This window comes from Passer domesticus, chromosome 5 (assembly GCF_036417665.1).
Source record: "Passer domesticus isolate bPasDom1 chromosome 5, bPasDom1.hap1, whole genome shotgun sequence".
Classification (NCBI taxonomy): Eukaryota; Metazoa; Chordata; class Aves; order Passeriformes; family Passeridae; genus Passer; species Passer domesticus.
The window spans coordinates 32,877,725-32,905,098 of NC_087478.1; the positions used below are offsets into that span (position 1 = coordinate 32,877,725).

Below are 27,374 nucleotides of genomic sequence, written 5' to 3' on the forward strand. Positions count from 1 at the left end.
AGGGCCTCTGGAGGGCTCAACAGCCCTGCTCTATGCCCCTGCCAAGCCTGGTTAGACCACGGCAAACTCAGTCAGAAACACTCCAACCCTTCAAGAAAAAGTGTGAAACTCCCTCAGGAGACATCTGGATCTTTTTCTTGTGCAACAAGTGCCCTCTTGGTGTGTTAGTCTTGGTGTGTTCTGCTCTGTTCCTGCTCTCAGCCGTCCCCCAAAGTGTGAGAAGCTCTGTCAGGAAGCCAAGCAGATGATGGTGCCTTTCTGGGTCTGGGGGTTTGCTGATGCCGGGCTTATTGACAGGAAGAGGAGAGCCTGAGCAATCGGGAGACTGTGGTTTCTCTTTATTTCCCAGTAAATGTCTGAACAGCCAATACCACATTATTAATTTGTAACTGTCTGTTCTGAAATGCTTGGTAATACACATATTTGCTCCTCTCTTTCACATATCTTATTTCAATTCATATTGGATACTTGCAAGCCTAACTTCCATTGATACTAATCACTCCCCTGGCTGTGAAGACAGGTCTCAGAAAGGTAATAAATAATTATTATAGCCTCTGTGAGTTCTTTCTCACTGCCATGGTTGTGTGAAGTCACACAAAGTGCTCTCATTCTGCTTTGTCGGGTCTCACTCATGTCCACAAACACTGGCAAGCTATCATGGCGTGTTAATATATTTTTCACCTGTTAAGCACTTGGTTTTCAATTTAACTCTTCTTTTATTCTGCATTAAAAAAGCTTCTTAAAGCATGGAGGATACACATTCTCTATTTTTGTTGCTGCTGCTGCTGCTGCTTTTGATTGTTCTTAGTTTGTGAGTACCTACAGAAAATGTTTTTCTTGTATTCTGGTACTTTTGTTTACCTAAAACTACGTCAGTATTACATCAAGATTTTCTAGAAGCAGTAGAAAACAAAAATATAATACTTAACATAGTTTTTAAAGGCTATTCTTGATTTATGTTCTGGTGTTGGAAAGATGCTTGTGTTGTTTATGTGTTCTTTGGAAAGATTTAATTTCCTCTCATTAGCTGGAATTCTTTGAATGTACATTATCCAATTACATAATTATATAATGTATATCACATCTTTTACACCTTTACTCTCAACATCTTTTTGGTCAGACTGTGGTATATGAAATATAAAATAACTACCAAAAAAATAACTTTATTTTTTACAAATAAGGATTTTATTTCCCTTGTTTGAGAGTTTTTTAATGTAGTGTCTAAAACCTCCAGTGTTGCAATTGTTAGAATAAAACAACTGTTAGAATAAAACAATAAAACAACAGGATCAGACCTGAAAAAAGGGAGGCACAGAATGGAATCAACTGGTTCTAAGTTGCAGGGAAAACACCTTGTACACATAAAGAATAAAATGAGCACTTTTGCATAACTCTATCCAAATAAAATAATCTTTCCAGCTACATGATGCTGCATGTAAAGGCGAGATAAATTAGCTTTGGTATCAGGATGAAATTAGCTACAGCATCATACATTTCTTTTGAAATCAAATTAAGGCTTACAAAAATAAATGAGGTTGCGATCACAACTAAATGGCTAATAGCTCTTTGAGGCAAGATTTCTGTCACTTGTTACTTTCTGAGTTACATATTTATTTTCTGCTTTGGATGGTGAAATATAATCTATCAGTCAGAAAAATACATGAGTTTTTTGGCTTGTGTTCTTTGCATTCTTAGTTTAAGTAATTTTCCTCAAGAATCAAAGCAACCTGAGTTTTGCAATCAATGGAAAGAATGTTAGGTTGCTCTAAAGAATAGCAATCAGAACACAAATTACTGTCAGCAAGCAAAATCTGACCTGTGCAGTAAGGAGTAAGTATTGTAATGTTCATTCAGAAAAAAATAAACATATCCTGGAGTCTTTTATTTTTTGGTCTTGAAATTTTTTTAATTGAATGCATGCATAACAAATCTTGCTTTGCCTACTTCTCTCACAAAAATGGTTGCAATACAAATGTAAGAGAAGCCTTTGATAATCTAGGTGGGAAGCTGAATTTTGGTAATACAGGGAACTCAAATCAGACACAAAGTGCTTCAGATGACAACTAATAGCTGGAACTTGAAGCTACACAAACTCAGAAATAAAGTCAAAGTGCTGTACAAATGGGGATAGTCACTGAAGTTCAACACACATGGCTTATGAAGAATTCAAAATCTATGAAACTGCATCTTGAAACAGCTTTGAAATCCATGTGCTGATGGGCACTTGTCCCAGGTAGATGCTGAGAGTTCTAGGTTAATTTCCATTTTGACCCATTTTATAGATTTAGAGCTTCTGCTGGAGAATACCTTCTTGACCCACTTTTGCAGTTGTTTCCATTTCTGACAATAGCTACATTTCCTTGTATCCTTTTCTCTTGCTCTCTGTTCAGATGCTGTTGTACAAGGTGAACTTTGAAGAGACGGTCTAGATGCAGAGGCTGTCTAACAAGAAAATGCCTATGGGCAGAAAATAGAATGGTTGATCTAGATCTGGCTGACAGATGGGTTACACGAAGGATATCTCAGTTGATTTTCAACCACGGAACAAGGACAAGACTCTGATAAAAGAGCATTGATTAGGAAAGCTTGCTAAGTGAAAGAACAGGTAACAGAAAGGAGATCAAAGTCACCAGGTAGTACAGACTTGACTAATTCTTGTCTATTGGTGTTTGCCAATATTACACACGGGACTGCCTTGGTCTGTCTGGTCCCAGCTGCTGACCAAATAGCAGCACCTGTGGAATTTTCTCCCCAGAGACGCTGTTCAGTACCTGCGGTCAGGCTGGGCACGTGGGGACAAGTCTGGGCATGCCCCGAGCTCCAGTGCTCACGGCTGGAGCTTGCTGCTGAGGGGGTCACTCCTCAGGCCTTCCTGAGCTGGAGAAACCCTTAAGGCGAGATGAAGAAAGGAGCAGGTCCTGACGGAGAGTTTTTAATCCAGAGTTTTTATTTTGGTGGCACGGCCTCTGAATCTTGCAACAATCCCCTTAACTCTCCCACCAGAACTCTCCACCAGAACCTTGACTGCGCGGTGTGCTTGTCCTTTTACCTGGGCAGAGGGGCAGGGGAGGGAACACAGGGAGCACCAACCAGGACAGGGGGAGGGGGTCTCAGGTGAAAGGGACACCTGGGTGGGCCAATGGTCCCCAGGGGGTGGAGAGCATCCTTTGAACCTGCCAATCACTCAATACGCTCTTGGAATTTCTGGGTTGATAGACAGTGCCCAGCAGGGGTCAAGGGTGGGGAAAAGGAGGCTGATTGACAGCCCACCTGGGGAAGGAAATTTCAGGGAGAAACCAGGGAAAACTGAGGCAAATCATGAAGTCACACCGCAACACTTGTCTACAGCTTTAACTGCTCCCACTTCACCATCTTGTTAGATGTGTGGGGTTTGTATCTTTTTGACAGACGGGCTAGAAAGACAAAACCTACAGGAGGATCTAAATTACCAAACAGAGCTGTCAACTTTTTGTGCCACTTGTGTGTGACTGGAGATTCCTGGAGATCCAAGTAGTTTGTTTCTTTCACACCAAAAGTAAGAATGAGTCTTACTGACCCAGTCTCACAGCTCATTGTGTTTAGGGCATCAATCCGTTCTTCAACAAAGTAATAATTTCTTTCTGACAAACTTGTTTGTGCCTGTCAGATTCTTTCATTTTGCATATGTAAAGGGCACCCAATATGTTGTGAGAAAGTCTTCAGGAACTGACAAAGATTCCTTGGTATTACTAAATGGAATAGGAAACCTGAATTGTGGTGTCCAGTCTAGTTATTCAAGGAGACATCCATCTTCCCAGAGCTCTGCTCCACAAGTATATTTCCACCTATTCCTTCAGTCCACACCTTCTTATCCATGCTGTGCATTCACTTGATAGTGACAGGCCATGTCAAATACTGAATTCCCTGATTTCCCTCTCAATCTCAACACATCACTTTTCCTTACCACATCCTTCCCCTGCTCCTGGCTTTCAGCACTGTCAGCAACAGCATCAAAGTCTGCAAAGCCTCAAAAATGAAAAGATGGGGCAATCATAGCCTGAGGGGGCAAAGTCACAGAAGCTGAGAGTGGGAGGAAAGGTTAGGGCTTGTCATGGATGTGCAAACATCCTCCCTCCACAGCACTGTTGAGGAGAGAGCCCAATGCAGCCTTGCAGCATTCAAGTTATTCTTGCCGAGGGCTCTGCTAAAATTAGTGTCAGTCTCAAAGGAAACATGCAACCCTGAAAGACACAAATCTAAATTTTTTTGCAAGCACTGATTATAAGCACTCTGAACCAATGACCAAGAAGCATCAAACCACTGATTGGAAACAGGTTTTAAAGATGCAGACTGGAGAAATGTAGTTTTGTGGATCTGGTCTGGTATCACTGGAGACAGCACAGCAAAGTTGTGTTTCCTAATTAGACCTGGATGGAGAGCTCATTTATCTAAAGCTCTACCAAAACCATGCTGCTATTGAGCATTCCTGTTCAGGGCACAGAGAAAATTCCATCTTTGCCATGATGTCTGGTACATGTAAGTCACTGTCATAACAGGTCATTCTTCTCCTCCATCTATTCCTCCAGGATCTGTATCAAAATAGAAATTACCTTCAAAATAACTTCAAAACAAGAAAATGGCAGTTTTGACTTATTTTGAGCCATATGGGAAAGAAGAATTCAAGCAGAGTCTTGTGCTTCTGTTTCTTTCTCTCAACTAAAGATGACAGTAGTCTGGTTGTTTTCAAAGTTTCAACATTAAGGTTTGCTTATATCTAGGTGAAAAAAAGAAAAAAAATTCCCAAATGCAACCAACCCTTGTATGACATGTCTGGCCCAAGTTGACAAGCATACTGCATGGGTGATTTCTATTTAAAGCAAGACCCAGAGGTGTCTAAAGCAATCTACTTTCAAAAGCAGAAGTTGTCATATTCTAAATCTGCTCTTAAAGAAAACTGGACCTCAGTGTTATTTTCTGAATACAATATACAACACTCAAAGAAAGGGCAATGTTTGAGAACAAATATGTGAAGTCCAGAGTTCAGTGAGGCACCTGATATCCCAATGCCTTAAGCTTTTATATGAGTGGTCAAAGCAATTTTGTTTTAGTCAGTGAGTTGTATGAACAGCATATATACAACTAACAGACATTCTTCCACAAGTTACTGGTAAGTGCATTGATTGAAGATGGCTTGGATTTTTGGGAACAAGGTTTGCCTTCTTCCATTTGATGCTTGTGCCAGAGGTGCTGTGTTGGGTGCTGTTTTCTAAGCTGTCTTCCTCACAGCTGCTGGAGCCACAACATGTCCCTAGGGCATGTTCTTTGCCTGAGCTCCTGTCTTTTGTAGCTACTGTCATTTCAAAGACTTCACATCACAGTGCTTGGGCAACATGGGAAATAAAAATGTCTCCTTCTGCGAGATCTGCTCACTTGAGGTTAACTGTTGTTCTTTTTTCCCCACGAAAATGTTTCCTGGGGATGTGTTCAAAGGATGTCATGTTTCATGGCTGAGATATTCTGCTGATCCTCAGTTACCTTCTCATGTAGATCATGGAGCATTTTGCTCCACAGTGGCACAGGGTTCAAATTTTCAGCTAGGTGAAAATAAATATAGGAAGTTTCTTCTCTCCGTATTAATCTGCATAGCAAAACTTCTAAACATTTCTGTCTTTCTCTGTAAAAACCATGAAGCAGTCAGGTGTCCTGCCTGATATTGATGGCCACTGTGAATGGCCTTCTTGTCAAACAAGTTCCTCTCCACTGCTATTAACTCCCTCAAAGTGAGCAGGGAGAGTTTTTATATTCAACTGGTGCTGTTTCAGCACATCTAATGGTATGACAGTTGAATATTTACTCAGAAACCTTATTTCTCAAGGGATCAGCACATTTTAATCACTTATCTTTCAATTAAAAAAATGCAATATGCACATATATGAAGCAGTGTGCATATCTCTTTGTACTTCAACTTTTAAGTCTGAAAAGGGAAAGCTCTTCTGAAATGAATGCCATGGGAAAACCCTAGGAAATGCATGAATTTTGCATTCTTGCAGGAGTTGGGAAAAAGTGTGGAGCAGTGTGGAGCTTCTATTTTATATCTTGGAGGTAGCAAACAAGTTTGGCTAAAAGACAAGAGAGGAAAATTATTTTTAAAAATACATAATAATAATAATAATCATCTATCCTTGGGAGATTTGTGCTCCCCTTCTATCAGCTTCTGTGCCTCTGGTCCTCTGGTTTGCTTCCTGTGATTCTGGCAGTTTACCAACAGAGAGTTCCATCTCTAAAATGAAACTAAAAAAACCAGTTAGTGGCAAATATCAATACTGAACTACTTCATTAAAAAGCCAGAGAGGAGCACTTGCTATGAAAAAAATGTTTTCACTTTCATTTTGGCAGAATATATATATTACCACTCTGTCCAGTGGCACTCCCCAGGTACTGACAATGTCTTAGTTAGACATGTGTTGTAACCTCACATGGCATGGCCTGTGTTACATCTCAGAAACAGACCATTTAGTACATTCTCTTGAAGCTGCAGTTTATTAAGTCACCAGTCTAGCACCCCATTAAAACTTCCAGAAGGAGAAGACATCTTTTTGCTGTCTGAATGAATCTTTATGTATATAGTGGTTCAGGAATTAATTTCTTTGACTATGCCATTTTGAGATGCTCTGAATTGTTGTCAATTTGCAACAAGTGTTTCTTTGGAATGTGGAATCCTTAATGCTATCCTGCTTATCTCACAGTGACAAGAAGCTTGGTGTGCGTTACTGAGCAGAGGTGAAAAAAGTGCAAGGTAAAAATCTTATCCAGAAGGCTAACTGGGAAGATGTCATTGCAACAATGAACAACCAGCTGCCAGGGTAACATTTATTTTACAGTCCTCCATGCCAACAACAAGCGTAGCAGTGGAAACAGAGGACTTAAACATGTGGGAAGGACTCAACCCTACAACTGCAGACTGGGTAAATATATTAAGTTGAGTGAGAGGGAGGGAAGGACCCAGAAGGACAGTTTTCAGTAAATCAGTTAATTAGAAAATTTAAATTTACTTTTTTTTTAAGTAAAAAAAAATTAAGAAAAAGTAAATTACCTATTTACCTATCAGAGCCCCAATTCCCTTGCCAACAGGCTGTCTGAAGCTGGGCTCCCCTTGCCCTGTGCTCCCTTGTACTGCAGCAACTCTCATGGGTAAATGCCCCAGACACAAATAATGCAGTTCAAGGGGCAGGACTAGCACAGAGTCCTCAGGAAAGAAACTGAAGAGGCAGGCTATTTTCATTCAGGAAAAACCCCCTGAAGCTTTGCTCAGCACTCTTAAGGCCACTGACACTGTCTAGTCATTCTCTTGCACTTTCAGCTCTCCTTTTCCTTAGCTGATGCCCTGCAAACAGCAGGACTCCAATCTTCACCCACTAATTCCTGGAAGGGAACAGCCCTGTGATGGCATCACTTGTTGGGAGACAGACAGCTATGGCCCATCTGCAGCCTCCTCCCTGACAGAAAGACAATACTAGGAGGGCAAACAAGGACCAGAAGGAGATGAAACGTTGAATTGAAAGAGGAGAGCACAAGTGGAAACAGCACTGAATGGAGAGACAGAAAAAGGCAAAGGTCACACTACCAGGAAGCTAATGTCAGAAAATAAAAGATGATTGTGTTTTGTTGCTTTACTTCATTCTTTCTTTTTATATGTGGCTTTTCATAATCCTTTTTTATATTAACTTTTCTACCCTTGTTTTCTTCCTTTCTTGCCTCTTGGCTTTTTACTGCCTGTTTTCCAGTGTGTTTTATGTTTACAGAAGCGGATCATTAGCCTTTACAAACTGAAGTTAAAAACTATTTGAAAATATTCACCTGATTCAAAATACTCACCAAAATTTTGCACATTGCGTGACTGGACTGGGGAGACTGAATATTACTGTGCTTTATGCAGCATTAAAAACCCTTCTAAAGTCTAACCTCACAGCAGCAGTCTTTCTCATCTTTAATTTCTCTTTGAAACACTTTCTCTCTCTGACCCAGTGAGTCATGAATTCCTGTTTCCAGATTCAGCAGCTTGTAGTTGCACACCTTCAGAGGCTGAAGGTCCAATGCACTGAACTTTGCCAAATGAGTGCTTTTGCCATTATTTTACATAAGAGAATTCTGTGATGACAGTGACTCTTTTTCTCTAAAGAACCTTCAGATGTTCTTGAATTGGCCAGCTCATGCAGGGGGAAATCTCCTGGGTATTTGTGTCACCTATGGTTTCTGTCTCTGCTTTGACACCCCAGCACACTTTGCCAGGCACTAGAATGGGCATTGGCACCATCGTTTCTGCCACACGTGGTTTCCTTTTATGAGCTGCCTACTTATTAGGCCTAGCTCCTCGTGTTAATGTTACCCATTTCATACACAACTAGATCTATTTATAGGGAGTTACCTGTAGGCAGCAACCTCTGCCTTTCTGCAAATTAAAATTAATATGTCAGCTAAGCAAAAAGTGTTCTATAATTTAAAGCTGAGATCCTAATTAAAGGTGGAACTGTGTGTGAATGCTCTTTTTGAAATCACTGGGATTCATTTTACTAATAAAATAGCACACATACTGAAGTGCCCCCTTGGGCCTCTTTTCTCTTTTTCTCTATTTGTAGAATGCCTGCATGAATTTTCCTTTGTTTACTTAATTTTCCAAATTATACAATGATTTTAAGTTTCAATTTTCTGAATTTATGGTGAAATATTTTGTGTTAATATGTACATTTATTCCTTTGGAAGGAGATTAGAAATGATGATAGTAAATTAAAGTCTCTGTTTAATTGTCACATAATGTATTTTCTACCCTTATTTTCCCACCCTTCACACCTGAATACACACATCCTCCAAGCATTCACACAGCAGTGTAAATGAGAGGCCAGACAGCTTATGGTACTTTCACACCCAAGGAACAGTAGTAAGGTACAGAAGAAAACATTGAGAAGATTCCTCTTAACTTTCCCTCCACACTATAAATACATACCTGCACATCCCTTCTTGGTACTCAAATATCAGCCCGACCATGCTCACTTGAAATCCTTTTTTCACTTCTGTGATCGATGGAGAAAGGTAAGGAGGCTCATTACAGAAGAAAAAGTTTAACATTACAGAAGAAAAAGTTTAAAAGTATATGTTTAACATACTATTCTTAGGAAATATGGCCCGGGGCTTAATTTACATACATTCAAGAGATGCAGTCTGTGTTTCCCATGGTTAGCCCATGTAGGGTTTACACCCTGCAAAAGAGGGAGCTGAAGAATCCTTCACAGCTGTGTGATACCTTCCGTTCTCACTCAGTTTAATTTAGCACATCAGGTTGGTTCTTTTTTTTGTTGCCCTAACAAACCTTGATTATATTTTAATGAGAAAGAGCTTTCCCAGCATGTAGCCTTAATTTTGCTTTTCAGCAGGTGGCTCATGGTCTAGCTCAAGAGCCACCATGTAAATCTTGACAGTAGATTATACTAGTTAATAATATAATGGTCAGACCCTGGGACTTAATGATTCATTTTTCTTTTACTATAAATAAATTCTGCCCAGAGAAAGCCTGGGTGAGGAAAATAACTTGGTCAGAGTTCCTTCTGGATTCTGAGTTCCTCTGACCCATTATCTTTTAATTATGCCTCCGTTTTGTGCTTTCACAGGGCAGTGATTTTAATAATTTTGAAAATTTTAATAATGAGCTTTATTACAAGTGAGTGACATATGTAATTTCTCAATTTCAGTACACCCTATGAGATACTGGGCTCTCTGATTCAAGGGAGAGGAAACTTCTCAGCATCTGACAGAATTAAATCCCAGGTTCTATTAAATACTTCTGTGAAGAGTAGCTGAGTCCCACAAACCCTTTAAAGTTAGGTCTGTTTCGTTTCACATGTGGAATTGGATGAGAAAAGGTTACCAGTGTTTCAACAGCTGGAACTAACCCCATGTGTGAACAGCTGGTTTTGAAACAGAGTAGCCCACACAATGAGTGCAAGAAAGACTACACGGAGCTTCTACATTGATTTTCAAGGTGGTTAAAATAGGAAACTGAATTCAGAAATGACATAAGGTTTAACAAGTTTGTGGTTTCACTATGAAACTCTTTGGTAGAAATCCCGGGTATCATCTGCAAACTAAATTTGCAGTAACAGTTGTTTTATAAGACTTAGCAAAGATTAACATCCAAGTGACAGGAGAGACAGTAGTTTTAATTTATGTCTGCAATTATCACATCTTCCTTAATTGTGTAGCTGGGGCAATACAGCAGCTTCACAACATGGTGGAAGGCTCTACACAAGAAGAGCCAAAGACACATAATTTTTCTTTTCTTCTTCCAGAGTTTCACTTTTCTACTGAGTACATAAAGAAGGGTGTGCATCAGCTCAAAAGATTCAACCAGCATTAGGCTTTTTCCCTGAGATTAGTTTTATATTAATGCTACTCCAGTGACTCTATCAGAATTGCTTCTGGATGAGACAGGAAAACAGGAATCTTTTCTTCTCCCATTAAATTTGCTGGGAGTATACAAAAAGGAGTAACTCTAATGTTCTAATGATATTAATACTATAAGAATCCAGAAGTTATATAGGAAATATATAATACAGAAATTTAGAAACATTGGCATAGCCTGGTGGAAAGGAAAAGCATTTTACTTAATATGCAATTTGACAGCACTAGAATACAAATATATTGTGAGATAATCTCCCACAAAATAGCTGTAACAGCAGAAGAGTAAAAACTATTTGTATGCTTGCAGATTTACAGACAGTAACTCTGAGCAATCTCAGAGTTTCTTTTCAGGGTGTACTCACTGACCACTAAAACATCCTTTGTTGTATCTTAGGACTGTAATAGAAATTGTGAATTATGTGTTCTTAAACAGCAGTTCTTAAACCCTTGAACACAGAAGGAAGTTTAAGCTCAAGAGAACACACACTGGAATGAAGGCCAACAAACATCTGAACCTGGCAAGCCAGTTTAGCTTCATATACTCTCATGTCAGTATGAATATATACTGGCAAGTTGACTTGTGGCAGTAACTCTCTGCACTCTTTCTCTGAATACATATGTTTACCTTTTATAACTGTATTGAAATACAATTTTATTCTAAGTTGAAGATGCTCTGCTCGGAATTTTTTGTTTCTGGGAACGGCAGAGAGAGGGTGGAGTTGCAAATCTTATATGTGTACCACGTAGTGAAGTGCATGTTTGAGAGCTAGTTGAGTCCTGACTGGTGTGCTTTCCATCTGCAGTGCTAGTATTTGTAGGTTGATGTATTTTAAAGTGCCTACATTGCTCTCAGAATGATCTGCTGAAAGACAACACTATACACAGTCCTGCTCATGCCTAAATTATCCACAACAAATTAACAAGAACCTAGTGCTGATTGTGTTCACACCATCCTGAAGCAACCACTTACTGGGCTTAAGGGTTTACTTTTAAAATACATATTACTGGCTGAGACAACAGGCTTGGCCCCATGATTAATTAATGGTGAGACACATTCTCGTGTTTTAATGTCTCCAGCTCAGCATTTAAGGTCTGCTTCACAAGAACCTTTTAAAAGATGTTGAGAATTAGTAATGATCCTCCTTCATGCAAATTCTGATTAGTAGGAGGGGATGATTAAAAGGTGGCAGAAAGCCACATTTTTACTTTCTGTGTTCTAGGCTTGTTTAACCTCTTACTTTTCATAGAATCACAGAATCATTTAGGTTGGAAAAGACCCTTAAGTTAAACAAATCCAAAAGCTAACCTAACAGTTCCAAGCCTATCACTAAGCCATGTCACTAAGTGCCATGTCCTTCAACCCCCTGATGTTTGAGGAGCCTTGTATTTGCTTTACCTAGTGTGGTTTATCTACAGCCAAAATAATTTGCTGTGCCTGGTGAGAATGGACAAAGCATAGCAAGGTGCTGAGCAATCGTTGCACCTGTCACCGTGGGAGCCCCACAGTGTCATCACCGCAGCCTTGGACATGCATGGCTTCTCAGGAATTCCCTGGTGCCTGGCCACATAAGCATTTGCTAATACCACAGTGGCAGAGATGCTTTGTGACTGACCAGCCAGCCTTGCTTGCCCTACAACTGCATACCAAAGCCCCATTTAATTAAACCTTAGCCCATCTATTTAGAAGGGCAAGTGGACTGGCATAGGATATCTCACAGGGCTGCTAAGGAGGTACAGTGCAAGGCAACCAGATATCAACTGGGTCCCCAGGCAGCTTGACAAACAGACCTCAGCAACCCCTCATAGTCTGCTTAGAATTAATATCCGTCTTGGTCACAAGGGCCTGACTGAATGGCTCAAGAAACACAGCACACTCTGTGTCTCTCCACACTACCAGAATAATATCTTCAATAATGCATTTTAATGTTCTGTGTGGGCAGGAACGCTTTTAGACAAGGTATTACAGTTATCAGGTTTTATTCTAGAATGTTCTGGTTCTGTTGGGCTTTTATTTTTTTAATGAATTTTAATTTTGTAATTTAATGGTTGTGATTTCACCACTTTATTTTTACCAAATAGTTGTTAATTTTTGTACTGGAACACTTGGTACAGTTTATCATGGGAGGATGATATCTCTAACAAACCAACCTAAACCTCTCCAAAACGGCTGTGGCAAGCAGCCTTCTGATTGCCCCCAGCAGTTCCAACTGCTCCCTCACCTTATTCCTTAGGTGCCCACTGTGGCACAGAACCAGTTAGGGCCTTTGTCCCACTGAGCTGGCACTTTCCAGTCAACAGGCCTCTTTGGATACCTGTCTGGAAATAAAGTTTTCAGATATTTCTCTTAAAAACAACTACTTTGATGACACTACCTTACAAGTCTCTTGGAAGTACCAGTTGGGCCTGTTGGAGTGGGTCCAGAGGAAGGCCACAAAAATGACCAGAGGAATGGAGCACCTCCACTGTGAAGACAGGCTGAGACAGGCAGGGTTGTTCAGCCTGGAAAAGAAAAGGCTCCAGGGAAACCTTACTGTGGCCTTTCGACACTTAAAGGGGACTTATAAGAATGATGGGGACAACCTTTTTGGTAGGACCTGTTGCAACAGGACAAGGGGTACAATTTTTATACTCAGTGAGGACAGATTTAGAGTAGATATGAGGAAGAAATATTTCACAAGGGTGATGAAACACTGGCACAGTTGGTACCACTAGAGATGTGAGGATGCTCCACCCCTGCAAAAATTCAAGGTCAGGTTGTATAGGGCTCTGAGCAACCTGATCTAGTTGAAACTGCCCCTGCTCATTGCAGGAAGTTGGACTAGATGCCTTTAAAAGTCCCTTCCAACTTAAACTATTCTATGATTCTAAGTAGTCTGTCACTCATGAATACTCAGTGGATTTGTTTGCAAGAAAGAGAAGACTAATCTTCTATCATTACAGGTTAGTTCAAACCTTTGAGTAATAAAAGCTGAGTGAGCAGGAAAAAGGATCAATAAAATCCTGACTCATTTTACTCTCTAATTTCTGAGCACCGTACACTTTCTCCTGTCAGGTGCCTAACTCTTATTTCTGTCCTGGGAACTGAAGCCTGTTGACCTCATCCTGTGTAGCGCTGGTCTGGAAAGTGCCAATATGCTCAGTATGGCCAGTATCACAAAGAAGAAAGTCCTGTGGACACTGAACAGGAAATAGTTCAGATTTCTGAATGTAAGGCTTGGCCATGAAATAATTAACCTTTGCTTTGCCTTTGACTATTTAGGTTTTGCTTTCTTCTTTTCTCTGTATATCTGCCTCTAGGATTTTAAAGAGAGCTGTTAAAGGCATTGCTGTTTGCCACCATGATATTTTGTGATTATATTAGCATTTTCCTCCTCTTTTATCAAAGAGGAGGAAAAATCTTTATCAATCTAAATTCTGCATGAAAGGGCCTTTTAAACTGAAGTTTCTTGCATTGCATTCAGAAAGAATCAAGGTGGGCTTGCCCTTGAGCTGCAATTCAGACTCCATCAGGTACCATCCTTGACAGCAAATGTCAGGATGGGCTGCAGATGGAGAGAGAGACAAAGAAAGGCATCCAAGCAGGCCCAAGGCCACTCACAGGATTCAAGACTGATGCTTACAGCACACGCAGTCTTAGAAAGAGAATAGCTGGACAGGCACCACTGTAATGTGTTCCCACTGAGTTAATTTAAATACTGTTTACTATGTGATAGACTAGCTCCATTTTTTACATAGTCTTCATAGCAGTCCAAGAGTGTTTGAATAAACTGTGGAAAGTGAACTGTGGACAGTGTACTTGACTGGGAAGGGGTTGAATCAGGACAACTTAGAGGGCTTTGTCTTATCTCAGTGTTTAGGTGCAACCTCTGAACATGCATGAAACCATCTGTGACACTGACAGTCAGAAAAGACACATCATTCAAGATAAAGAACTCCTGCAAGCCCTACGAAAAGATAAATGGTATAAATTCCAGTTTTTTATCTAGCCTGAGCATGAACAAGCTTCCCCTCCACCCCTCCCTGGACTAACTAGGAAAGTATATTTTTTTCTTTCTTTTTTTTTTTCCTGTCTGCCATTCGTGAAACATTTAAGGTGTCTCAGAAGACTAATGTTATCAGAGTGTTTGATATGCAGATACCTTTGATGTGCATGCACTGCTTGTGAAAATGATGAGAAAATACAGAAAGTAATCAAACCCCACAATTTATACACCTGGCAGCCAATGGGAAGGGACATTGGGGGGATATTGCAGAAGACAAAGCTTTCTTTCAGTTACAGTAGAGGGAAAAGATTAGGTGGGTGTGATTGTTTTCTCTATGTGACAGGAGGGGTTAGGGAAATTGTTTATTTCTTTGTATCAGTATCTGTGGCACTGGAAGAGGCAAAGGCATGGATTTATTTAGTTTTTTGGGTTTTTTTGTTTGTTTGGTTGGTTGTTGGGTTGTTTTTTTGTTTGGTTGTTTGGGGTTTTTTTTGCTTAGACATAGGGAAAGAAGAGATTAATTTTTCCATCTTTTCTGTGGAAAGGGATGAAGGGAGGTCTGTCTATGACCTACCAGCTGTTTCAAAACAAAAACCTGTGACATCTGTATGGACTTCAAAAAGGGCTGAGCGTAGGTAGGACAGTTCACTTCAACGCTGTTCCAAGCGGGGCAAATGCTTAGTCTTCTATTTTTGGCAGTAATGACGTTCGAGCTGACAAACCAGGAATTCAAAGCATTGTACTCCACAAAGCACGTCGTGCAGTTTGGAAAACAAGGCCAATAACACCCCTCGCACTCTCATACTAGGCTGAGCCATTTACGCCTCCCGGGCAATCCCAAAAGCTTCTTTTTCCTTTTTTTTTTCCTTTTTTTAAGTTTTCACTTAAAAATATGCGTTTCAAGTTACTTATCCCTCGTCCCACGGGGCCACCTTTGTCTTTCCGGTCTGACAGAGGGGTCCCCGCCGCCTGACGAGCCGGCCATCCCGCGGTTCCTCTGTCCCCACACAGGATTCCCACACACGCCGACTGCCCCGCGGGCATCGCCCCCGCCCCTCGCGCACAGGGTTGCTGTCCGGCCGGGGGCTGGCCGGGCGGCCGCTCCCGCTCCCGGTCCCGCTCGCCGTGCCCGCGCCGCCCTGCCCGGGGCCAACATGGCCGTGCGGCCGCGGTGCCCAACGGCCGGGCGCGCCCCGGGCCCGCGGCCGTTGTGCGGGCGGCGCGGCCGTTGTGCGGGAGGGAAGAAGGGAGGGAGGGAGGGTGGGCGGGCGGACGTGCGGCGCCCGGGGGGAGCCGCGGGCCGCGCCGCCTCCGCGGCGGCGGAGCGGTAGGGAACAGGAGGGAGCGGCGGGGAGGGACGGAAGGAGGGCACGCGGCCGGCGGGGCGGGGACTGCCGAGCCTGTGCGCTGTTTGTCCCCGCTCCGCCGCGCGAGGAGGAGGGTCCTGTCCGGCCGCCTGCTGCTGCCCCCTCCTCCGTGCGAGGGGACCGGGGCGACCGGGGCGGGGGCGGGGGAGGTGATGAGCTTGGGCCGGGGGCTGCGGCGGCGGCGCGGCTGCTGCTGCTGCGGCGGGAGGCGACGGCGGGCCGTTGGAGGGTCTGTCCGGCCGGCCCGGGGCCAGGGGGATGCAGCGCAGGACGTGTCTGGGTCTGGGTGTAGCTGATCCGAGAAGAGAGGCAGACGCCGCCCGGAGAGGCCGAGGAGCAGCGGAGGAGAGCCACCCTGACATGCCTTTTCCTCTCCCTCCTCTCCAGCGGCCATGTTAACCAGAAAACCCTCGGCTAGCGCCGCCGCTGGTTCTGCCTATCCAGCCGGTAAGGAGAGCGAGCGAGGGCCGCCGCGACCGCCGCCGCTGGGCCGGGCTGCGGAGGCCCGGCGGAGGGGGACGGGGGGGCTCGGGGGCCCCGCGGCCGCCGCCGTAGAGGTGCCGTGCGTGTCGAACAATGATCCGCCCTCCCCCCGCGGCAGCCGAGCCCGGGGGGCCGTCGGGGGCTGCGCGCTGGGCTCCGGCGAGCCGCTGTTGTGCGGGGTGGCGAGTTCGCCTCGGGGGACCGGGGCGGGGTGAGCGGGAGGCCGAGAGAAATCACGTAGGGAAGCGACCCGAGGAGAACTGGGGAGTGCCGCGAGTGCCGGAGTGGCTGCGTTTGACAAGGGACAGCGGTGCTCGCCGCCGCTTCCCGCGGCAGACTTGCGAACTCCTGGCGGGTCCCCGGCGGCGCCGGGATTTCGCCGGGCCAGACGGCTCGGGGGGAGGCGGGAGGCGCGGGCAGCCGTCCAGCCCCGAGGCGTGCGCGGAGCAGAGCCGGCTCGTTCTCCCGGTTAGGCGCCTGCCGGTGGCGGGTTAATCTCAGATGAAGGGTTTAGCCGGGCGAGCACGGCCCGCCCGCGCTATTAGCCGGCTCGGTGCGTGTGTGCGCCGCGGCGGTGATTAGCTTTTAATGGCTTCTGCCTGAAGCAAGGCGGGCGGCGGTGCCGGCCGAGCGCTGGGGCCGCCGCCGCCCCGACGGGCTCGCTGCCCGAGGGGCCGCAGCTGCCCGCCGCGCTCACCCCTCTGCTCTCCGCAGGCAGGGCAGGGGACAGCGGCCGCCCGCTGCCGTCTTCCCCGGGCACCGGAGCCGGGGTCTCCCGGGCAGGAGCTGGGACCGGCCCGCCGTCGCCCCTCGCATTGCCGCCGCTCAGGGCCAGCAACGCTTCCCACACGGTGAGCCGGGCAGGGGAGGGTGTGGACGGGGTGCGGGGAAGGGGCGGCCGGCCCCGGGGTGTCGCGGCGCTGCGCGCCAGGTGTCCCCAGCGGCGGGGCCGGGCGCGCATGGGCCCCCCGAGGCGCATGGTGCTGGAGCAACGTGCGGTGGGTTTCTGCAGGCTCCCATGAAATGTGCATGCTTGTTGCGAGGCTGGGACCCTGTAACTGCACACATTGCTTTCTCCCTCCCCAGCTCCCCCCCTCCCCCCCTTCAGTCTGGTTTTGTGTCTTATTTTCAGAGACAAATTCGATCTTTCACACTCGCATAGAGATGTTCTAGTGCATACATTTTTTGAGATGAGGTTAGTCCCTGTGATTAAAATGTCGTATTTTCACTGTGGTGAAAAATGAAGGCTGCTCTCCCCTTCAGATGTCTGATCGGCTCAGGCCGATCGCAATCTTCCCTAGAGATAGCTATCGCTGTGCTCAGGGACAGTGATTGGATGAATCTGCCTTTATTGCTGCGGTAGTTTACCTGTAAAGAAATAGCTGCTGATGGCACGAAAAGGGCGTTATTTTCCGGCTCTGTGATATCTCACGTTATCTCCCACTCCTAGTTAATCTACTAGGAATGAAACTTCCCAAGTATGCCACTATATATGGGTAAGAGGAGGTATCTCTGTCCTGAAGGCACGACAGAGTAGAGAGAGGGATCTATATACTGTCATGTTAACACTAAATATCTGAAATTTTTATTGCATACATTTCCTTTTAAATTCTGAAAGATTTCATACTGACCCTGAAAGGCATTGACGGCATACTTTTCATAGAATTAATGAGCTCTTCGTGGATGCTCACATACTGTCTTTGTAAACATATGGCAGATCTTTAAATGGTAATGTGATTATGGGCTAGTGGAAGGTGAAACTGTGCATTTAGATATTAGTGTTTCAGTGACTTTCCATGTAACTTCAGGGGTAAAATCTTATTCAAATCCATTTATAGCAAAAATTGTCTTAAGTTAAATAAAAAATCAGTATATATATATATAGGGTATTCTGGGAAGGAGTGAGGAGTATTCTGCAAATTCAAGGTGGAGCTGCATACTTGAGATCAACTTCATTGTATATTTATGTAGCTAGAGTACACGTCTGAATTGTTTGTTAGTATAAAAGGCCAATTTTCCTCACATTTGTATACCAGTTAAGTGCTGCTTGATTTTAGAGTTGGGACAACAGCTTAGGGGTTTGTTTAAATAAAATCATAGAAGAAGGAACGTAATGCAAACAGCCTGGGCACCAATCATGCAAGTGCATTTACAGTAGGGCTCACATGTAACAGAGCCCAGACTTAATTTAGGATTTGTGGAAGCATGGTGGTCTAGCTGTTTTTCTGTGACTACTTACTAATTTTGGAAGTAGAGAATTTTGGTATTCTTATACAAAGATTTTGTGTATATATATTATATATAGTGTCTGTGTGTATATGTATGTATGTAAAGATGCAGTCTTTATAAAAGCATTCAAAGGGTGTTCAAGTGTTACATTTCTGTGTTCCTAATATCTCTACAAGTATGTGATTGTGTGTGTGTGCGCCTATGTTTATATGTAGCATATATATGTGTAGTTATGGAAGCACCCAGGAATGTTCAGGCATTATATGGCGATGGATCATGCCCCTTTAGATTCCGACTGTTTCAAAGTCTGCTGTTCCTTTGTGATAAAGAGCCTACTCTACAGTGGTTTTTTAGCCTTGGGTGCTGTTACAGAAATGTCTCATATTGCCTTTGTAGGTGGTTATTTTGTGGTTTGCTAACATAACTTTTTGTGGTAAGGATCAGATATGACACCACAATGCTGGATTTTAACCTGAAAAAAAAGGGGGGCCGTATCTGTTCTGTAAACTTAGGCCTACTGACCTCAGCTGACACTGACAGATTGAAGCCATTGGTTTTGCATCCCACCACTTCTTCCAATCAGACCTGTTTAAAATGGGTCCTTTCAGTTTTCTTAAATTATTTTCCTTCTTGTGTCCATTTGCTTATCCTGTTTTCATCTCTGTTGTATCTATATGGCTTCTGTAATAGCTAAAACCAGAGTATTTCTGTTCGTGTTTCAAACTTTCAGAAGGTGTGGTGTGCTTAAGTGGGTGAACTGCTGGTGTTTATATATAAGTGTGCATAGTATGTATACTAATTGTGAGAGAAACTGAGGTAGAAGTTATGTTTTGTTTAAGCTGAAGGGTTTTTCTTTTAATGCAGGCAGGGAAGAAGTCAACTACCTGTCATATTTCTTTCTTGTGTGATCCAGCCTCTACTGAAACTGTGGTCTCCTACTGTCAAGTGAAATTTCATTGCTTGGTAGATTATAAATAGCATGGGTAGAAAGGGAGAAGATGATGTTTTACACAAGCTTCCTAAAATGGGACAGAGGTTTTGGTGGCAGTCTTTGCAAGCACAGAAGCCTTTGTTGCTAAGCCGGTGGGGTTGTGTGTTCTACTAGGGAAAGGTTTTGTTTATTTTTTTTTAAATGTGCCTTCATCCTAGGCTTATTTGTGTATATTTCCATCCCTGGCTGTCTTTTTTGCCTCGCGGTGGAAAACATTAACCTGTTTCCAACCCCTTGTCCTCTTCATTTTCCTTTCCAAAGTCAGTGCTTTCTCTTTGGAAGCCTTAAGTTCTTGCTGAGATGATTGGAACCTTCTTCCATTCACTCTCTCCTATTTCATTATGGTGTTCTAACATCCAGTTGACATGCTGCAGTAGAGATTATCTTGCTTGCCTGCTGCTCTGCTTGTGTAAATCCCAACCTACCTGTGAGTCCCTCTTCCAGACTCATCTCTGTCTTCTGCCTAGCTCTGTCTCTGTTCTTTCTTGCTTGGCATGTATTCTGGCATTCTGTACTGTTTCTGTTTCTCTTGCAGTATACAAGTATTAATGCTCTTATCCTCCTGTCTAGTACTGTAAAACAGTCCATTTACAATGCATGATTCAGTGCCCTCCCTCCTTCAAGCCCTTTGTAAGATTTCTGTACAGCAAGCCTATTTTCTTTTGCCACCAGCGTTGAATGTTTACCCGTATACTTTTGTATCATTGTATTAGTCTTGATTTTTTTAATTTATATTTTTAATCGACTTACATTATAATGGGACAGAGATTCCTGGACTCTGTTAATGCAAAGACCTGGTAGGTCACATGCTGCTAATTTTTGCTCATCATCTGCTTTAAAGCAGGTAAAATCAAAGCAAATATCTTCTCTTTGTGGTGTTTCATGTATTAAATTGCCACAGAAATGCTGTACCATTTGAGTGGAAATAACTACGCAGTCATGATCTAGATTTTACTACATCTCATTTTCTTTGGATGTTTCTTCCTCGATTTAAAATTTGTTTCTGGGGGTAATATGAGGCTGTCTTAGCTTTCCAGGGCTGTGGGGGTCAGCTGTGAAATTTGGGTTCCAGCAGCTGGTGACTGGTGCTGTAGGGACTTTTGGGCACATCTCTCACGTTTGTATAGTTCACTTAACCCAAGGGGTTCAATTTAGTGTACGTTGGCTGTCTTTTTGAATGTAATAAATGCAGGGTGTCCCAGAAGTATTTAAACTCACTGCACCCCTAACAGAATTAAAAAATTTAAGAATCAGTATCACTCTTGAGGCATAGTTCAGTCTGTGAAAATATTTGCTATATGAAGTTATGTTTAACTTTTCAAAAAATAAGCTTATATGGACCAGATACAACAACAGCAAAAATCCGAATGGTGTGTTCCTTCTACTACTCTTGTTGAGCCCCAAGTTCAACAAAGGCTTAATCTTTTATGGTGTATAAAACCCATACTCACGATAAAACCATTAGGGATAATCCAGTATTATTATCATTGTACTAATTAGCAAGTATTTTTAGTTCTGAACAGAGGAATGTTGCTAAATTAGTTTATCAAGGAAAAAGAAGGCCTTTTGTACCTTTGCTCAGGCTTTTGTTTTGTAGTCAACAAAATAGGCAGTGAAGCATGCTGCACCTGATACCCTATGCCTCTTGTGTATTTGACACAGTAGGACTGAAACTGGCATGCCCAGAAAAGCTGTGAAGAAAGGGGTATATAGTGTAACAATTATTATTTAATTAAGTTACTACTTTAGAACAGTTTCTCCCTTTGTCCTCATCTGTGTGAAGTAATAACAGATAATGACATCTTATTCCTGTGCAGTATTGCAGCGGGCCATCATGATTGCTCTATTATTAAGATTAATTTTACAAACCTTTTTAGATTTTGATTGACAGCAAAATCTTTTTTCTGTGATTTTGCTCGAAATAAAATGACAAGATATAGCTGAATCATGTGTCTGTCTTGGATAGTCTTGTAGGATGCTAATAATCACTCCAAGTGACTGTTACAAATATGAAATATGATATGATTATATAATATTTTGATGCATTTGGAGAATAAAGTAGAGAAGAGGTATATGCTTCTGTGGGGCTCAGTCTTATAAGTATTGCAAAGGAATTGTAAATGGATTTGCCACCTTGTTAGCAGGCTGGATTAATTTTTTTGCTGCTTCCCTGTTGTTACAGGTCTGTAGCCTAAGTATAGTAAGTTACTGTTCTACTTCTGTTCCTAAATCCATTTGTGAAGGCAAAAGAAACCCAAATAATACCACCCTCAAATTAAAGTTTTGTTGCTTTTTTATTTATTTATTGATCATAGTTTAGGGCGTAGTTTTGTTTTGTTTTGCTTGGGGTATCTACTTCAAAGATTAGGTGAGTGCTTTCAGCATAGTCATTGACTTCCATAAAATGAACATACCAAAGTAAAAGTAAGATCCTAATGGTGATTTTGAAATTATGAGAAACTACTAAGAAAGAAAAGAAACACCACATTGTAACATTTGCTGTTACCTTATTGATGGTGTCTGAAAATTCAGGAAGATGAGTTCAAGCTCACCAGTTATTTCAATATATTTTATAGACTTACAACAGTAGCTTCTTGATTATGTGTGCTACAAAAATATGTAAATCTTAGAAGGTGTGGATGGGTTTGAGCACAAACAACACAATATATAATCAGTAAGCTTTGTAAGTGCATGCAGGTGGTCAGTTGTGTTGGTTGTTGGTTCAGGGGTCCATCTGCAGAGGCAAAATGGGGGTGTTATAAACCTCTCAGGTATGTGGTTTTGGTGGAAAGGCTGATGGAGCTTTTGTGTACTAAGAAGAGTTTGGTACTGGACTAAGAAGGCTGTAGTCTTTTGTAGCTTGCCAAGCCCATTAGTTGTGGTTCAGGAACTTATGGTGAAGCCTGTGGAGCTTGTGAGCAGTGCAAGCCTGAGCCTGACTGCAATCTCAGACACCCAAGTAGCCACAAGTAGATAGGCAGAGCAAAGGACTGGTGCAAATCCGGCCCTCATCCAGATTGGAAATAGATGAGGAAAGTCTGTTTTTGATATGTGCTTTGTGGTTGTGTTCTGTCTGATAGCTTTAAAACTCCTGTTGGGCTTTTTTGAAAGAAGAGTGGGCTCTCTTCTCCTGTGCAGCTTTTGGAATAGAGCCTGTGATAATGTGGTATTTTCTACAAAGAAAACTGGTGCTACTCTCTGCATCTGCATTTGCATTCCCAAGCAGCTGACTGAAACTGGCAAAACCAGTCATTTAGGATTTGGGTTGAAGTTGGAATAATGCTGGTGATTCCATTCTGCTGCTTGAAAAACCATGAATCTGCTCGAAGATGCAGGAAGCAGAGCTACTTGGTTTACACTTTAGAATGTGTTCACAAGCGTACTTTTAGAATAAAGAACTTTTTAATCCCTGTCCATCCCTGAGATGGAATATATATATGGGATTTTTTCCAAGCCCTGAAGAACTTCTTAGTACATATATTGAAGGAAGCAGTGCTTAGGAAGGGTGGAAAATAGTTAATTGTGGAAACAGGTGACTTGAGGGGAAAAAAATTTCAAGATGTGAGCTGTGGCAATGAGTACTTGGGTTAAAAAGTTCTTAAAGATTACTTTTGCAGCATTATTCTTTCTTCTTCACTGTCTACATTAGTATTGCCTACTCCCAGTTTGTCTAGATATATTCTGCTTTTGTTCAGTTAGTGTTGGAGAACAATTTTTTGTACCTAGAAATTCCTAGCTTCAGTCTTTGGAATTGTATGTTTATTCTGCTGCTTCATTATGCCTTTCTTGCACAGCTCTCCAGTGCTGCATGTACTGAACCTATGACACATCTTACAAACTAGATCTGGTTCTTCTGAAATAGGTGATTTAGCAGCTCTTGGGGCAATTATTTTTTTCTTTGCAGTAACTGCTGTTTATATAACCTTCAGGAAACTGCAGTTGCAGTGTGCCTCAAACTTGACCTGAAGGAATTGCCTGTAGGCATGGGAAGTCCTCTTAATGATTTAATTTCTGGTGCTTTTGAGGCATCAAACTAGGAAGGGAGTTTTTGTTGATTTCCTGTATATCTTCATTGTGCTTAAATGTTACAAACATCTTTGTTCTGAATTGTGATTGTGTGATAGTGCTTTCTATAAGATTGATCAAATTTGATAGTATGAGCCTGAATTTCTCTGCAAACAAACATACACAGTCAAGCTGCAGTGATGAATGAACATCAGTCAAAATTTGGCAGAAGCAGTCCCCAAGAGCCCTTGTTCTTACATTATATGAGTTTCAGAGCTGGAAGTTTCAATATACTGTCCAAAGGTGAAGCTGGTGTCCAGCTGGCAAGTCTTTGGGAACAAGTTACTGAATTTACAAAAATACGCTTCTGCCGTATCAGACTGATGCCTTAGCAGAAGCACAGAGTATGCTCGAGTCTGCCTTGCATGTCTGGGTTTTCTCATTAGGAAGCACTTCTGCTGTTGCAGCACAGATTTCATTGCCTCATATCACAGCACACAACTGTCATTTTCTGATTTCATTGCAGCAACCTTAAGTGAACAAGGGATGCGTTATCCTTAGCTGCCTAGAAAAAATACAGTTCAGATGAAAAGTGTTCTCAGCCCTGGCTTGATCATCTGTCTGACAGTATCAGTGAACTTTTCGTTAGTAATTTGACATAAATATTAAGACTGGTGAATCAGCTGGAGAGACAGCAGGGGAATTCTTCCCACATTTGTGTAAGACCAGGGAGAAGACAAACTAATTATCCTCTACTTGAGAGCAAATGAGGAATTCTAAGGACAGCTATTTTAGTAGCAGGTATGCATATGCTTGTAAATTTCTTGTTTCTTCTTAAAAATAACAGGTTTGGAGCAATAGCTGTTTTCACACTTTGCTGTTTGTTTGCTTGAAAATGCTGAATGCTGCTGTTTATTCCCATGTACACACTGTCAAGAACAAATCTAATTTCTAAAATCTGTTAATGCTTTTTTTTTTCCTATTCCTATAAAATAAAGTTACCATATGTTCCTCAAGGCAAAGATTTGCTCTCTACTCAAGTCTGCATAAGGCCTCAAATCTCATTTTGGTTAAAAGTTATTGTTAGACATGTTTGGGAAAGTCCTAAAGTCCTTCATTGATTGGAATGTTTTGCTGACTTGTGTCTATCTCAAATGCAAGAAGTAAGTTGCATTCCTGAACTTCAGCAATGTGTGGGTTCTTTTTGTCTTTGTGCATGTCACAACACATTCCTTATTGCTTAAAAATGTATCTGTAACCTTTGATACACAGCAAATTTAGGAACAAATTAAAATCTTGATTTCTAAGAACACGTGATGAGAGCATAAGCCATGTAAGTTCTTACAGGCATTGTATATTATCTTCAGCATCTGTAAAACTGTTACTATTTTTTTATGAAGTCTGATGCCCCTCAAGCATGCATCTTGATGTTACAGATCTGCTGCCTTGAAGATTCCTTGGAACTATTGTTAGCTTCTCATGGTAGCACGCTTGTGATTGTTGCAGACATTTTGGAGAGTCATGAAAATAGCATTTGAGAAACAAGAATCAGGAAATTTAATAGCATCCAGCAGTATCACAGTATACATGCTATATTTTTTAGATTCTCTGTAAACATTTGGCATCTAAGAAGGCACTTCATTTTGAGGTGATTTAGGCAGAATGGAGGCTTGCAGAGTGAATGTTGAAGCATGGAGTTCATGTCTTTCTTGTTAACTGAGTATGTATTTCTTTTTAATTTTAGGCTGGAAGCGGTAAGCACACAATGAATGAGCACCTACATGTTGGTAGCCATGGACAAATCCAGGTTCAGCAGCTCTTTGAAGATAATAGTAACAAGAGAACGGTTTTGACAACGCAGCCAAATGGACTTACAACGCTAGGCAAATCTGGATTGCCAGTGGTTCAGGACAGACAGACAGAGAGTGCCCACAGGCGACAAGGGAGCTCTGGCTCTTTAAAATCTACAGAAGGAACAGGGAAGGTGAAAGCCTCTGTTATCACACCAGAGCAAGCAATGAAGCAATACATGCAAAAATTAACAGCTTTTGAGCATCATGAGATTTTTAGCTACCCTGAAATATACTTCTTGGGTCCAAATGCAAAGAAGCGGCAAGGTGTGATTGGTGGTTCAAACAACTGTGGGTATGATGATGACCAAGGGTCTTACATTCAAGTACCCCATGATCATATTGCATACAGGTATGAAGTTCTGAAAGTTATAGGGAAAGGAAGCTTTGGGCAGGTGGTCAAGGCCTACGATCACAAGATGCATCAGCATGTGGCACTAAAAATGGTGAGAAATGAAAAGCGTTTCCACCGCCAAGCTGCGGAAGAAATTAAGATCCTGGAACACCTTCGGAAACAAGATAAGGATAACAACATGAATGTTATTCACATGTTGGAAAACTTCACGTTCCGCAGCCATATCTGCATGACATTTGAGTTGCTGAGCATGAACCTTTATGAATTAATAAAGAAAAACAAGTTTCAGGGCTTTAGCCTGCCTTTGGTTCGGAAGTTTGCCCACTCAATTTTACAGTGCTTGGATGCTTTGCACAAAAACAGAATCATTCACTGTGACCTTAAACCTGAGAACATTCTGTTGAAACAACAGGGTAGAAGTGGTATTAAAGTGATTGATTTTGGCTCAAGTTGTTACGAGCATCAGCGTGTCTACACTTACATTCAGTCACGGTTTTATCGTGCACCTGAAGTCATCCTTGGTGCTCGTTATGGGATGCCCATAGATATGTGGAGCTTGGGCTGTATCCTAGCAGAGCTTCTGACTGGTTATCCACTTTTACCTGGAGAAGATGAAGGAGATCAGCTGGCTTGTATGATTGAACTATTGGGCATGCCTTCTCCAAAACTCTTAGAGGGATCCAAGCGAGCAAAAAACTTTGTGAGCTCTAAGGGTTATCCCCGCTATTGCAGCATCACAACCTTGTCTGATGGCTCTGTAGTACTTAATGGTGGACGCTCTCGGAGGGGAAAACTGCGTGGCCCACCGGAGAGCAGAGAGTGGGGTAACGCATTAAAGGGGTGTGATGACCCCCTCTTCCTTGACTTCTTAAAACAGTGTTTAGACTGGGATCCTGCTGGCCGTATGACACCCAGCCAGGCTTTGCGGCATCCCTGGCTAAGGAGACGGTTGCCAAAACCTCCAACTGGGGAAAAGGCCTCAGCAAAGAGAATTTCAGAGAGTACTGGTGCTATAACTTCAATTTCCAAGTTACCTCCGACTTCAAGCTCAGCTTCAAAACTGAGGACTAATTTGGCACAGATGACAGATGCCAATGGGAATATTCAGCAAAGAACAGTGTTGCCAAAACTCGTTAGCTGAGTTTGAAAAACCCAATGCTGTTAATATGAGAGATACAATGTGGCTGAGCCTTATTTGTATGAAAAATTAGCTCAGTTACGCATTTTTATTTGCTCAATAAATCGATTCATTTGTATCTTTCAGCACTCATTTTAAATGTAATTTTAAATGTTAATTTTGTTTTTATAAAAATACGGGGACAATGCTTTAAGTTTTTATACTTATTTTTTAAAATGTTTGTCTTCTACAGTACAATTAGCCTTACTGTAACTAGTGTGACACAGTAATAAACATCAGTGGCAGGCCACTGGTTACAACATGACTGTCATGCATTGCAGCGTGGTATCAAAGGTATTAACCTTTCTCTTCCATGGTTCATATTAGTTTTAACCTGGGGTAAATTTGAAAGACTACCTTCTGGATTTTATGGGTTTGGTCTGGATTCTGTGCACACTCACATCTATGACTGACTGGACTCCAGGGAGAATACTCAAAGAATACAGTTAAGCACTTGTAAACCTGTAGTTTAAAGTGGAGCCATAGCATGTTCTATTGTCATT

The 27,374-nt window shown here is 42.3% G+C and overlaps 1 protein-coding gene and 2 long non-coding RNA genes across 6 annotated transcripts; 2 read left to right on the forward strand and 1 right to left on the reverse strand.

Moving 5' to 3' along the window:
• Nucleotides 1–1,220: 1,220 nt before the first annotated feature.
• Nucleotides 1,221–15,458, reverse strand: LOC135300211 (uncharacterized). Of its 2 annotated transcripts, none has more exons than XR_010362090.1 (3): nucleotides 12,804–15,458; nucleotides 8,981–9,047; nucleotides 1,221–6,098 (listed from the first exon to the last, which is right to left on the reverse strand). It is a non-coding gene; the product is annotated as an uncharacterized LOC135300211 (long non-coding RNA). The 2 variants fall into 2 exon arrangements; XR_010362089.1 differs by having other exon boundaries at nucleotides 1,221–6,270.
• LOC135300210 (uncharacterized) lies at nucleotides 6,782–7,652 on the forward strand. The gene is made up of 2 exons (XR_010362088.1): nucleotides 6,782–6,944; nucleotides 7,340–7,652. It is a non-coding gene; the product is annotated as an uncharacterized LOC135300210 (long non-coding RNA).
• A 385-nt stretch (nucleotides 15,459–15,843) lies between the features above and the next one.
• Nucleotides 15,844–26,950, forward strand: DYRK2 (dual specificity tyrosine phosphorylation regulated kinase 2). 3 transcript variants are annotated; one of them, XM_064419442.1, is made up of 3 exons: nucleotides 15,844–16,228; nucleotides 16,979–17,115; nucleotides 25,234–26,950. In XM_064419442.1, exons 1-3 carry the CDS (start codon nucleotides 16,174–16,176, stop codon nucleotides 26,833–26,835), a joined length of 1,794 nt encoding a protein of 597 aa, XP_064275512.1. In that variant the 5' UTR covers nucleotides 15,844–16,173; the 3' UTR covers nucleotides 26,836–26,950. The 3 variants fall into 3 exon arrangements, with proteins under 3 accessions (XP_064275512.1, XP_064275514.1, XP_064275513.1); XM_064419444.1 differs by lacking the exon at nucleotides 16,979–17,115 and having other exon boundaries at nucleotides 15,944–16,228; XM_064419443.1 differs by lacking the exons at nucleotides 15,844–16,228; nucleotides 16,979–17,115 and adding an exon at nucleotides 24,016–24,290.
• The last annotated feature ends 424 nt before the right edge of the window (nucleotides 26,951–27,374 follow it).

Coding starts and splice junctions, on each gene's coding strand:
- DYRK2 (XM_064419442.1), top strand. CDS start 16,174: ATGTTAACCAGAAAACCCTCGGCTAGCGCCGCCGCTGGTTCTGCCTAT. Junction 16,229..16,978: donor TGGTTCTGCCTATCCAGCCG/GTAAGGAGAGCG, acceptor TGCTCTCCGCAG/GCAGGGCAGGGGACAGCGGC. Junction 17,116..25,233: donor CCAGCAACGCTTCCCACACG/GTGAGCCGGGCA, acceptor TTTTAATTTTAG/GCTGGAAGCGGTAAGCACAC.